Source organism: Tamandua tetradactyla, chromosome 21, assembly GCF_023851605.1.
Source record: "Tamandua tetradactyla isolate mTamTet1 chromosome 21, mTamTet1.pri, whole genome shotgun sequence".
NCBI lineage: Eukaryota > Metazoa > Chordata > Mammalia > Pilosa > Myrmecophagidae > Tamandua > Tamandua tetradactyla.
In genome coordinates, this window is record NC_135347.1 from 59781784 (window position 1) to 59794993 (window position 13210).

Consider the following 13210-nt stretch of genomic DNA (forward strand, 5'->3'; position numbering starts at 1 on the left):
GAGAATTTGAACATGAACAAGAAATGAATTAAACTTAACATTTACAGAACATTACACCTCCACAATGGCTAGATACACATTTTTCTCAAGTGCTCATGGAACATTCTCAAGGACAGACCATATGCTGGGTCACAAAGCAAGTCTCAATAAATTGAAAAAGACTAAAATCATACAAAACACTTTCTCGGTTCATAATGAAATGAAGTTGGAAATCAGTAACATGCAGAGGGCCAGACAAGGAGGCTAAGCAACACACTATTAAACAACCAGTGGGTCAAGGAAGAAATTACAAGAGAAATCAGTAAATATTTTGAGGCAAATGAAAATGAAGACACAACATCAAAATTTACGAGATGCAGCAAAAGGAGTGCTAAGAGGGAAATGTATTGACTTAAATGCCTATATTAAAAAAGACCAAAAAATTAAGGGATTAACTGTTCACTTGGAAGAATTAGAGAAAGAACAGTAAACTAAGCAGAAAGTAAACAAAAGGAAAGAAACAACAAAATTACAGCAGAAATAAATGAAACTGAGAACATGAGAACAAGCAAGATCAACAAAACCAGAAGCTGGTTCTTTGAGAAAATCAAAATCAATGGACCCTTAGATAGGCTGGCAAAAAAAAAAAAAAAAAAAAAAGGATGCAAATAAAATTAGAAATGGAAGAAGAGACCTAACCATGGACCCCTCAGAAATAAAAAAGGTAATGAGGATATTATGAGCAACTATATGCTAATAAACTAGACAATGCAGATGCAAAGACAACTTCCCAGAAAGGCATGTGCAGCCAACACTGACTTGAGAAGAAATAGAAAACAACCTTAAGAAACCAAGCACAAGTAAAGAGACTGAATCCCTCATCAAGAAGCTCCCAAAACAGAAACATCTAGGACCAGATGGCTTCATGTGAATTTTACCAAAGATTCAAGAAATAACAGTACCAATCCTACTCAAACTCTTCAAAAAAAAATGAAGAGGAGGAAAAGCTACTTAACTCATTCTGTGAAGCCAACATCACCGTAATAACAAAGCCAGACAGACACTACAAGAAAATTATAAACCAATCTCTCTAATGAATACAGACACAAAAATCTTCAAAAAAAACCAAAACCAACCAAACAAACCAAACCTACAAACTGAATCCAGCAGCACACTAAAACAATTACACACCATGACCAAGTGCGACTTATTCCAGGTATGTGAGGCTGGCTCAACATAAGAAAATCAATGAGTGTAATACACCATATCAACATGTCATAGCAAAAAAACCATGTGATCATATCGATTAATGCAGAAGAGGTGTTCCTTTCTTGATGAAAAGACTTCAAAGAATAGCTACAGAAGGGAACTTCCTCAACATGATAATGAGTATATATGAAAACCCACAGCTAACATCATCCTCAATGGGGAAAAACTGAAAGCTTTCCCTTTAAGATCAGGAACAAAAGATGCCCACTGTCACCACTGTTATTCAACATTGTGCTGAAAGTTATAGCCAGAGCAATTAGACAAGAAAAACAAATAAAAGACATCCAAACTGAAAAGGAGGAAGTAAAATGCTATTTGCAGGTGATATGATACTGTACGTTGAAAATCCTGAAAAATCTACAGCAAAGCTACTAGAGCTAATAAATGAATACAGCAAAGTATCAGGGTACCAGATCAATGCCCCGAAATCAGTAATGTTTCTATACACTAGTGATGAGCAATCTGAGAAGGAAATCAAGAAAATAATTTCATTTACAATAACACCCAAATTGATTTACAGTCAATGCAATACCAATTAAAATCCCCAAAATTTACTTTGCAGAAATAGAAAAAACAACAACCAAATTTATTTGGAAGTTTATGGTGCCCCGAAAGGCTAAAAATACCTTAAGAGAAATGAAGTGGGAGGCCTCACATTACCTAACTTGAAAGCATATTATGAAGCTACAGTAGTCAAAACACAGTATGGTACTGGCAAAAAGACAGATATATTGATTGACCAATGGAATTGAACCAAGTGTTCAGTAACTGACCCTCTATGTTATATGAGTACTGACTACCATACGCAAAAGAATGAAAGAGGATCCATATCTCATACCCTATACAAAAATGAATTCAAAATGGACCAAAGACCTAAACATCAGAGAATTGCCTATGGATTGCCTTTGATAAGGTAGGCAAACCAACCCACCTGGGACAGAACAGCCTCTTCAACAAATGGTACTTGGAGTACTGACTACCCATACGCAAAAGAATGAAAGAGGATCCATATCTCATACCCTATACAAAAATGAATTCAAAATGGACCAAAGTCCTAAACATCAGAGCTAAGATCATAAAACTTCTAGAAGAAATTATAGGGATATATCTTATAAATCTTCTTATGGGAGGCAATTTCCTAGACCTTACACCCAAAGCATGCGCTTTGAAAAAAAAAAAACAGATAACTGGGAACCCCTCAAAATTAAACACTGATGCATCAAAAGAAAAAGTAAAAAGGCAGCCTACATAATAGCAGCCAATATTTGGAAACTACATATAAGGGTTTAGTATCCAGAATATATGAAGAGATTTTTCAACTCAACAACAAAAAAGACAACCAACCTGTTTAAAAAAATGGGCAAGACATGATCAGACACTTCTCAGAAGAAGAAATACAAATGGCTAAAAAGCAAATGGAAAGATGCTCAACTTCACCGGCTATTAGGGAAACGCACATGAAAACCACGAGACATCATTTGACACCCACCAGGGACCATCATTGAAACAAAAACAAAAAATAAAAAGCACAACAGTGCTGGAAAGGATGTGGAGAAAGAGGCACTCTTATCCACTGTTGGTGGGAATATAAAATGGTACGACTGCTCTGGAAGGCAGTCTGGCAGTTCCTCATGAATCTAAGTATAGAACTGCCATATGATCCAGCAATCCCAATACCAGACACATATTTAGAGGAACTGAGGGGCAAGGACACAAATAGACATTTACACATCAATGTCTGTAGCAGCATTATTTATGTGTGCCAAGATATGGAAACAGGCCAAATGTCCAATGGATGAGTGGCTAAACAAGCTGTGGTACAGACGTACAATGGAATACTATGCAGCTGTTAAGACAGAATGAAATCTTGAAGCATGTAACTGCGTGGATGAACCCTCAGGACATTATTCTGGGTGAAATTAACAAAAATAAAAGGACAAATACCGTGTGATCTCACTAATATGAATGAACAATGTGAACTTTGAGGGTTGAAGTTAAGTACACAGTTATTAGGAAACAGAGATAAGGTAGAGATTGCACATTTGGTGCTGAAGGAATACAGATTGTGCAACAGGACTGACTGTAAAAACTCAGAAATGGATAGCACAATACTACCTGATTATAGTACCATAATATAAGTACACTGAATAAAACCAATGTGGGTATGATTGTGGGAGAAGGGCTGGGGGAATATATGAAATCAGGAGGAAAGACAGAGGATAAAGACTCAGATGATACAACTTAGGAATGCCTAGAGTGGTGATTAAATGTACAAATAAAACATGTTTTTATGTGAGGGAAAATAAGTGAATGTCAACACTCCAAGATGTTGAACATGGATGGCATACAGGAAAAAGTACAATCAGTGCAAGCTGGGGTCACAGTCAACAGTAACACTGTAATGTGCTTCCACTGATCGTAACAATGGCACTGTGTCAAAACTTAATGTCAGTAAGTGGGGGGTGGGATATGGACTTCTTGTGGAAGAAATGAAAATGTCTTCCTAAAGATTATGGTGGCAAACTTATATCTATACATTTAGGTTGGAATATATGATATGTGAATAAAACTGTTTAAAAATTAGAGGGAAAAAAAAAGGTTCCCAAATACTGGTACATAAGACAGAATACAAACCTAGTTAGTCATTACTAGCTTCAGTTGTTTGCATCAATTAGCACAGTTAAATAGGAAATGCTAGTCACTTTAATAATCTTTGCTTTAATAATGTTCCTACTTGCTTTAATAATGTTTAGATGTTTACAAATAATGACACTGAACACCTACTGATTTCCCGAATGTTAATAGTTTTGTTTTCATTAACAGAAGCTTTGTAGTTATTATAATAATTAACATATGCTAAACTAAGGTGAATTTTATAATTATACGACCTGACAGCAGGCATATCATAAAAGGGACATAAAAAATTAGGGAGGACCCCCTATGTGGGACATGACATCCAGGGGTGAAAGTCTCCCTGGCCACGTGGGAGAGGACTCTCAGGGATAAATCTGGGTCTGGCACTGTGGGATCAACAATTCCATCCTGGCCAAAAGGGAGAAAAGTGTAATTAATAAAGTTTCAGTGGCAGAGAGAGTTCAAATAGAGTTGAGAGGCTACTTTGGAGGTTGCTCTTACGCAAGCTTCAGGTAGACCTTGCTACCTGTCATAACCTGCCAACCCCCAACCAGGACCATTCCAGTCAATCCTAAAGAACACCTAGGGCAATATATAAGATTCCACAAGGGTTCCATGCACTACAGTAACTTTCCAAAAACCTACAACCTCTAGATGGATCCCTGGACTAAATAAGTCCTAAAACTTAGAGGGCCCAACCTCTCCAGAACATCCGATAGTTCCATCTCCCTACCTATCACCTATCAGTGACAGACCCTTCTGACATGAAAAAGTTGGAATGGCCATAGCCCAAACACCCCTAAAGAGAGGGATGGAAAGAGCAAGGTGATGGTGGAGTTACGTAGAGAAGATAGGATTTAACAAGTGATTATGAATGCTGAGTCATTAAATTGATATCTCCTGTAGTCTCTAGCATTTTAGAGCAGCTACAAGTAAAAACCTAAAATTGTGAAATTGTAACCCACATCAAAGTGTGAAATATGTTCTACAACTAATTGTGGTACTGTGCTTTGGAATTTATAACTTTTTTGTATATATGTTATTTTTCACACACAAAAAAGGGAAAAAAGCCAATTGTGATGATAAAAAAATATTTAAGTCTTCTAGCCTCCGATATTCTGGAGCTGCTAGAAGGAAAAATATGAGAGGATTGTGTGGTAGCCCATGACAAACCCTGGGATCTGCCCTGTATGGTAGCCCATGACAAACCCTGGGATCAGGTGCCCTGATCTGCACCTGTTGAAGCGTGCTTTGAAAACTACTGTTTTTTTTTAATCTCTTTGCGTTGCATATATGTTATACTCTACAATAAAAAAAGTTAAAAATTAAAAAAAAGTTAAAAAATTAGGGAGGAAAGCAAGAATAATTAGTACATAGATTCCTTAAAAAAAAAAATCCATTTAGCATATCAACCTGAACTTTAGTCTTAAATAAACTTCAGATTGACTAGAAGAAAACATAGGTGGAATTCCTGTTTCCTTCGTAGGGAAGAATTTTTTAGAAAAGAAAGGTGAAGAAAGTAGCGACACGACCATAAGAAAACGTAACATTCATATACCGTAATCATCTGTCCATTAATATTACACAAGGGTTTTTTGCCTATCCAGTTGGCAAACAAAATTATAATTAATTATAATTAAACGCTGTAATAGGATGGACACTGTTGGTGGGGTGTAAATTGGCATAATTTCCCTGGATAGCAATTTGGAAGATTCATGAAGAGCCTTTAAAGTGTTTGTATCCTTTTAGTAAAAATTACTCCTAAGAATCTGACTCGACAGAAACAATCAGTTATGGACAAAGACGTTTATTCCAGGATTATTTATAAGGAAAACAAACAAACAAAAAAAGGGAAACACCCTAAACAATCATTATCAGAGGAAGTCAATTATATAACCATTTAACCATGGTGTGCACACCATGATAGATTCTTACACAGTTGTGAAAGCTTTATAGAGCAACAACACAGCGGAAAGCTCAGAACACAATTACTGAAAAGAGCAAACCGCCAATTAGTATAATCAAATTTTTAAGTATTAATTATAACCTAACTGCCTGCCATGTTAAGCTCTTTATGTGTCATAAGTTAATGTCCCCCCAACACTCTGATATTATATGGTATTTGAACAGAAAAACAAGCCAGTACCTCAAAAATACTAACTGATGATTTCAGGGTGGTGAAAATTGAAGAGATTCAAAATTTTCTATATTTTAATTTTCTTCCATGAGTCTGTATTATTTATTTTCAGAGGAAGGTAAGTATTATGTTAAAAACTGACTTAAGAGCACTCTTTGGATTAAAAACAGGCTTAAACGTAGGTTAACTAAAAATTCCACTGTCATAACTAAGAGGACATCATTTTGGGGGAGGAGGTCCATTAGAGTGTCTAAAAAAAAAAAGGATTATAAATAGAAGAGAACTATTGTCAGAGATACAGTATTTATTGTTTTAGAATAAACAATCCTCCCATAATTGAAAAAAAAAGTAATTGCTGATTGAAAAATCTTTTTACTTATGCCAATGGTAAAATTAAGTCTGACTTCTTTAGAGCCTCATTCCCTAAGGGCAGAAGAATGCAACCTAAAAATATAAAAGTGAGAAATCACTGTGAAGAAATTAAAGAGTAAGACAGCATTTAAAAAAAGGAACACTTACTTAGGAAGATGTCTTATGAGTACATCTTTGCATATTGGTTGCTCAGCCAAAGTGAGCCAAAATTCACAAGCTTCTAAAGCCACATTTTCATCCTGATCTTGAGTCCTCTGCAGCATGTACTGTAAACAAAGGAATCTTATTATTATGAAGTTTAAATCATAAAATTAAAATAAACTCAGTCCTGCACCACAAGGTAACAGTCCTCTGTGATGGTCTCGTGCCTTACAGTGGTTCTCAACCCAGACTTTGGATTATTTTTAAAACCTTCTTAGGTGATTCTAAAATTCAGCCAAATTTAACAACCACTGCTCCGGAATGGTGCCCAACGAAAAGTGTTCAGAGCATGTACTATTCATCTGCTTATGAAGAGGAATATCTTGTTTTATGAAACCAGAGATCGAAATGTATTAATATTCATATATAAGCCTTTTTGAAAAACTCAAAAGAACACTACTATAATATATAGCCACTGGAGATTTTTCTTGTAACATGTATATATATTCAACTTACAAAAGTTAAAATTTTTCATTTTTCAAAAGCAGCAATTTGTTAGGGTGAGTTAATTTATAATTTCCAACAAAATAGGGTTTATCACGTCCTCGGAAGATGCCAAGCCTCTAAGAGAACATGTTACCCCCAAATCTCTTCACAGGCAGTGTTTAACCTTCTTTAAGAAAGTCCTGCTCACAGAAACAAAATAAAGACAATCCTAAAAATACTCATGTGCTTTCCCAGTTTACCTGGGGCTGGAACTGGGGTGAACCGATGAATTCTTTGTACATTATCCTCTGATGGATCAATTTTTGAAACGTGATGTAACATGTTGAGTTATGTGAAACCTAATAGTTATAGTTATCACAGGCCAGTCTCTCTATATGCCATATCATGTCCTACTCCTACTGTGCAATGCCGGAGAAAGAATTATAGCTTTACAAATCAAACTTGCAAAAATAATAATAATAATAACAGCAAATAATAAATAAAGGCTTCCTCAGGTCTGCCCTAACCCTAGAAACTGGTAAAATGTCTTTAACCTTCAGTTTAATTTCAAACCGTTTCACTAAACTTTCAACCAATGCCATCTGACTCTTCTCAACACGGCAAAGAGCAAACAGGCTCTCCAAAGGAAACTCCCTCCAGCACACGCGACCACGTGTCCCATCTTTACGACTGCCTTTCCTCACATCTCAGGAAAAGGAGCTGCTGCACATCACGGATGGCAATCTCGGCATAAGCCTTAAGCGCCACCTTTTAAAACAGATACTCCCTATTTATTCCCTTTCCCATACCACATGGGCCTGCGGAAGTGAAAGGGAGGTTGCAGACAATATACTAGTATCTGCACACATTACACACATGCACTATTGAAAACACTTGCAAAGCTGGTGATACATACAACTCAAACCCAGCAATATAAAAATTAGGTGGCAGAGTTTGAACCAGCAGTATTTAGTACTGCATATACAATAAATTCATTCTAATTAACTATTATATATTCTTTAAAAAAAAATATGGCTAAGTTGTGGGAAGCATACACACAACTTTCTAGTAAAATTACTTTAAACATACAGGGACTGAAAGAGATTCTTTAAAAATTTAAATGTTTTCCTGGAAGTAAGTATAATGGTTATGAGTCTTTTCTACTCAGAATTGCCACAAATCACAATTTAACAAGTAAGGGAAAGAAAGTAAACTGTTTAAACTCCAATGCCACAAGAATTTATCAATCTCCCAAAGGCTGATTTACCATTCAACCTATATGTAGTAAACACAATCGAAATGACTCCTAGCTACGCAGGCTAAAAGCTATCTATTCTTTTAAATAATTTTTCTCCTTCTAATTTCATAACTCTCAAGAAAAATTACCATGCAGATAATTTAAAATTTTAAGACAACCGTAACTATTTTTCATACCTGCCCTCCATACAACTGTGTTAAATAAATGGGAAAACGTGATTTCGCACTATAATTCAGTGCCCTTTTTCCTTGGGAGAAAGAGGTTTACCTCAACTATATTATGCATGTGGGGAAGCAGGCGATCCATTCGAACTTCCAGCAACATAACGAGAGCTCGGCACACATTTTTCCGTACCTCTGGTTCTTCATCACCGGCCAATGCAAAGAGATTCTATCACACAAGAAAACATATTTTTTTCATAGTTTAAAAATCCAGTACATTAGAAAGGTTTGCATATACTAATGAGTAATCTGCAGGTTGGTGACATTTAAAAGACATTCTTTCTGTTCTAAGGGTAGGATCAGTTTATTTTGAGGTCATTTTAGTTTGCAAGAACAAAATCATGTGGTTAGGACACGGGTTTTCATTCAGTTTACCCAGAAGAAGAGAAAAATCACTAAAATACAATTTGATTTGCCCCTCAAATGAACTCACAAGTGAGTATTTCTACTAACCCTGATTCTTGAGCTGGTAATAGGTATAAATTCCGTAAAAGCATCAATAATTGGGAAATGTATACTGACTCTGTAACAACCCTAAGCTGCTACTGTTCAGAGTTAACCAAAGAAAATAGAGCTAATGAAAAGTAGTAATCTTACACTCTTCCTAACAAGCTTCTCCACAAGCTAAAAAAGAATGTCTGAACAGACAACAGACTATTTCCTTTAATCTTCACAACTCCAAGATGCTATTATTCAATTTTATATGTAAGGAAATGGAAGTTTAGAATTTAAACAACTTGGTAGCCCGTGGGAGTACCTGAATTTGGTTTTCCTGAAATCAAGTATACACTCATGTTAATATTCAGATAAGCTTTCCTCCACCAGAATAACAAGTTGTCTCCCCTAGGGGTTACAAGTGTGGATGTGAGAAGAAAAAAACACACTCACACACTCACATTAAAAGCAATAAACATATTAAAAAAAACCCAAGAAAATCCCCACTATATCCTATTGTCTTTTCTCAGGAAATCACAGAAATATCTTCAAAAGGATGAACCTAAAATCATGTACTGAGAAAGTGGAAAGATGATGCAGTTCAATGACCAAATATATGAAGTGTGGCTGTTGCATTTAAAAAAATATATTTTTATTATAAACATACAAACATTTTTGACATACAAACATTCTTGACATGGTTACAGTCAATGGCTCACAGTATCACATAGTTGTGTATTCATCACGATGATCATTTTTTTGAACATCTGCATCTCTCCAGCCAAAGAAAGAAAAAAGAAAAAACTCATACATGCCATACCCCTTTCCACTCCCCTTCACTGACCACTAGTATTTCAATCTATTCAATTTATGTCAACCTTTGTTGCCCCTATTATTTGTTTATTTCTTACCCATATTTTTTACTCATCTGTTCACACTGCAGATAAAAGGAGGACCAGATAAGGTTTTCACAACCAGTCACCCTGTAAAAGCTCTATCATTACACAATCATCTTCAAGAATCAAGGCTGCAGGAACACAGCTCTACACTTTCAGGTACTTCCATCCTGCCACTCGAATACACCTTAAAGTAAAAAGGGGATATCTATATAATGTGTAAGAATAACCTCCAGGATAACTTCTTGACTCTGAAATCTCTCAGCCACCGACACTTTGACTCATTTCTCTCTTTCCCCCCTTTGGTCGAGGTTTTCTCAATTCCTTGATGCTGAGTCCCAGTTCATGTCAGGATTTCTGTCCCATGTTGCCATGGAAGTTTACACCCCTGGGAGTCATGTCCCATGCAGAGAGGAAGAAGGGCAGTGAGCTTGCTTCCACATCTGAGCAACAAAAGAGGTTCTCTGGGGGTGACTCTTTGGCCTAATTTTAAGTAAACTTAGCCTGTCCTTTACAGAGATAAATTTCATCAAGACTGAGGGCTTGGTCTGCTGATCTGGCTGATCTCGCTGCTTTCAGGAATATCAGGAATTCTCCAAATGGGGAAGTTGAATTTTTCCCCCTTTCTCCTCATTCCCCCAAGGGGACTCTCCAAATACTTCTTTATTCACTTTTCAAACCACTCTAGGATTTATCAGGGCATCATACTAACCTGGACAAACCTACAAAATCTCATACCCTATTCAAGATTTCATGTACTTATGGTGTTCAATTAAACTGTCCATATGAGTTAAATTAGGAAATGCACTAGTCAAAAGATAAATTTGACTCTAAACATTTCTTGCTTTAGTCTCACACAGAAGTTGAAATTCTAAAATATGAATGACCGTCTACTTTCAACACCCTGCAATACTGACATTCCTTTGCTCTCATGCAAAAACATTTTTAAATTTGGACAGTCCTTTTCTTTCACTAATTTCACTCAGCATAACGTCCTCAAGGTCAATCCACATTGTTACATGCTTCATGACTTTATTCTGTCTTTCAGCTGTGTAATGTTTCATCGTATGTTTGTACCACAGCTTGTTTAGCCACTTGCCTGTTGATGGACATTTGGGTTGTTTCCATCCCTTGGCAATTGTAATTAATGCTGCTATAAACATTGGTGTGAAAATGTCCATTTGTGTCTTTGCCCCCATATCCTCTCAATCAATACCAAGCAATGGTATTGCTGGATCATGACGATTCTCACTTTATTCTATGCCTAGGATAGTAAGATTTCCCTAAGTCCTGCCTTCAAATTGGAAGTTTTGGAAATATGTAATTTCTCTTTGAATGAGAGGTATTTTACAAAGCCAGAGAAGAATACTATGCTCTTCCAGCAAGATCTGCTTATATGTTAGATATACATCCTTCATGAAATTTGATACTGTCTTACATTTTATTAAAGTATTTCATTAAATCACTCTAGAAAATAACATCTGAGTGAGGAATGTCCAGTATTATCACTCACAGCTGCCACTTTAGTTATTAGTATCACTGAATGAAAATCCAGCTTTGCCAAGGTATGTGTTACAGCAATGTTATCAGTAATCAAAACCCTCTTCATCACTATTATGTCAGACTTAGCAGACATAACATCACCCCTGATGAAAAACACTAACTGAAGATACCAATTAATCCATTCATTTAACAAATATTTACTGAGGGCCTACCTGATATCAGACCTTATTCTAAGTAAAGAGGAGTTAGCCGTGAACAGAGAAAAATTCCTGTTTTCAGAGCTTATATTCTATTGGGGGTGGGGAGTAAACAAATTAAGAAAACATATGGTATGTGAGACTGTCACAAAGGCTAAGGGGAAAAATGAAACAGGGAAGGGAAAAGGGAATGTTGACCTTCACATGTTACTTTGACTGTCACTATGGGACCTACTGCCCTGAAGAGAAGTCTTTCTGGCATTTCTGCAAACTGTACTCTAGCATAAGATGACTTACTATACTTAGATTTGTATAAAACAACGCTTCTCAAACTATCTATGGCTAAGCACTAGTCTTTTTTTTTTAATTTCTAAGCCACTGCTATAAAAATTTTTGATGCTCACTTTCAATTTCCCTTCTCATTTCATCATGTTGGACTAGCACTAGTTGTAGCGCTGCTCCTTGAGAAGGAATGTGGTAAAATACAAGTAGTTTAACTGATCTAAATTTATGTAAAATGAATAGGACTGAGACTCTGAAAGAACAAAGAGTAACAGATAAAACAACAATCCGAGAAAGCTCCAAGAATCTACCAGAAGTCTATGGCTTTTGTAGGATGTAGAAACTAGCTGAAATTTTGTAGGATTATCAAGTACCATGGAGATATTAACATGGTATTTAACACAAATGCAAAGTGTTTGTAAAAATGTGAACTGTTCTAGCTCTGCTTCCTAGTTCTATGGAATTTCTATTTTCAGAGAATTTATTTTGTTCTAAATTATATTTCCTTATAAAATATTGGCATGTCCACCACTGTTCCCTTAAGCTGGCAAAAATACTAAGAGGAAATATGACTATAGTTACAATTGTTACTACGTTTAAAAGTAATAGCAGCTAACTTGTACATTGCTTACTCTGTGGCAGACATTGTTCCAATTTATTTACATGAACTATCTTTAAAACAATCTGTGCTAGTTTGAAACTGTTATGTATTCCAGCAAAGATTGTTAAATTAATCCATTCACGTGAGGGCAGACAAATTGTAGGTGAAACCTTTTTATTAGGCTATTTCAATTGATATGTGACCCAGCCCATTCAAGGTGGGTCTTAATTCTTTACTGGAGTCCTTTGTGAAGAGGATAAAAGACAGTGAAAGCCCAGACAGCTTAGAGAAAACACCAGGGGAAAAACTAGCAAGGACCCACAGGAGCTGAAAGAGAAAGCCACTGAAGTCAGAACCCAGGAAAAGAAGGGCCAGCGGACATCACCACGCGTCTTCCCCCTGTAACAGAGGAACCCCAGATGCCAGCAGCCTTTCCTCACAGACTGTATCTTCCTCTCCATGTCTTAATTTGAACATTCTTCATGGTCTTAGAACTGTAAATTTGTAAACTAACAAATTCCCACTGAAAAGCCAAGCAAATTCTGGTATATTGCATTCCAGCAGCTTTAGCAAATGAAACACAGTCCAACAGGTGTATTATGAGCTTAGTTTTACTGATTATGTAACTGAAAGCATTACTTAAAAAAAAGTTCAAATGTTTGAGGCCACTTAGCTACTAAGCTTTGGAGCTGGGATTTGAATCCAGGCAGTCTTACTCCAAATTTCTAATCTTATCTATTAATACTATATCACCTCTAGACAAAATTATACTAAAGTCACCTTGCAAGCATAACATTTA

General features: G+C 36.2%; 1 protein-coding gene across 3 annotated transcripts in view; it reads right to left on the reverse strand.

Moving 5' to 3' along the window:
* The window catches only part of TNPO1 (transportin 1), a 108413-nt gene that overhangs the window by 39011 nt on the left and 56192 nt on the right, over positions 1-13210 (reverse strand). For all 3 annotated transcript variants that reach the window (XR_013167193.1, XM_077139488.1, XM_077139489.1), the window contains 2 exons: positions 8544-8666; positions 6539-6657 (listed from right to left, as the gene is read on the reverse strand). Coding sequence is in view for 2 of the 3 variants with exons in the window: in XM_077139488.1 (XP_076995603.1) it covers positions 6539-6657; positions 8544-8666 (242 nt within the window). In the remaining variant the exon portion in view is untranslated. The remainder of the gene's footprint in view (positions 1-6538; positions 6658-8543; positions 8667-13210) is intronic.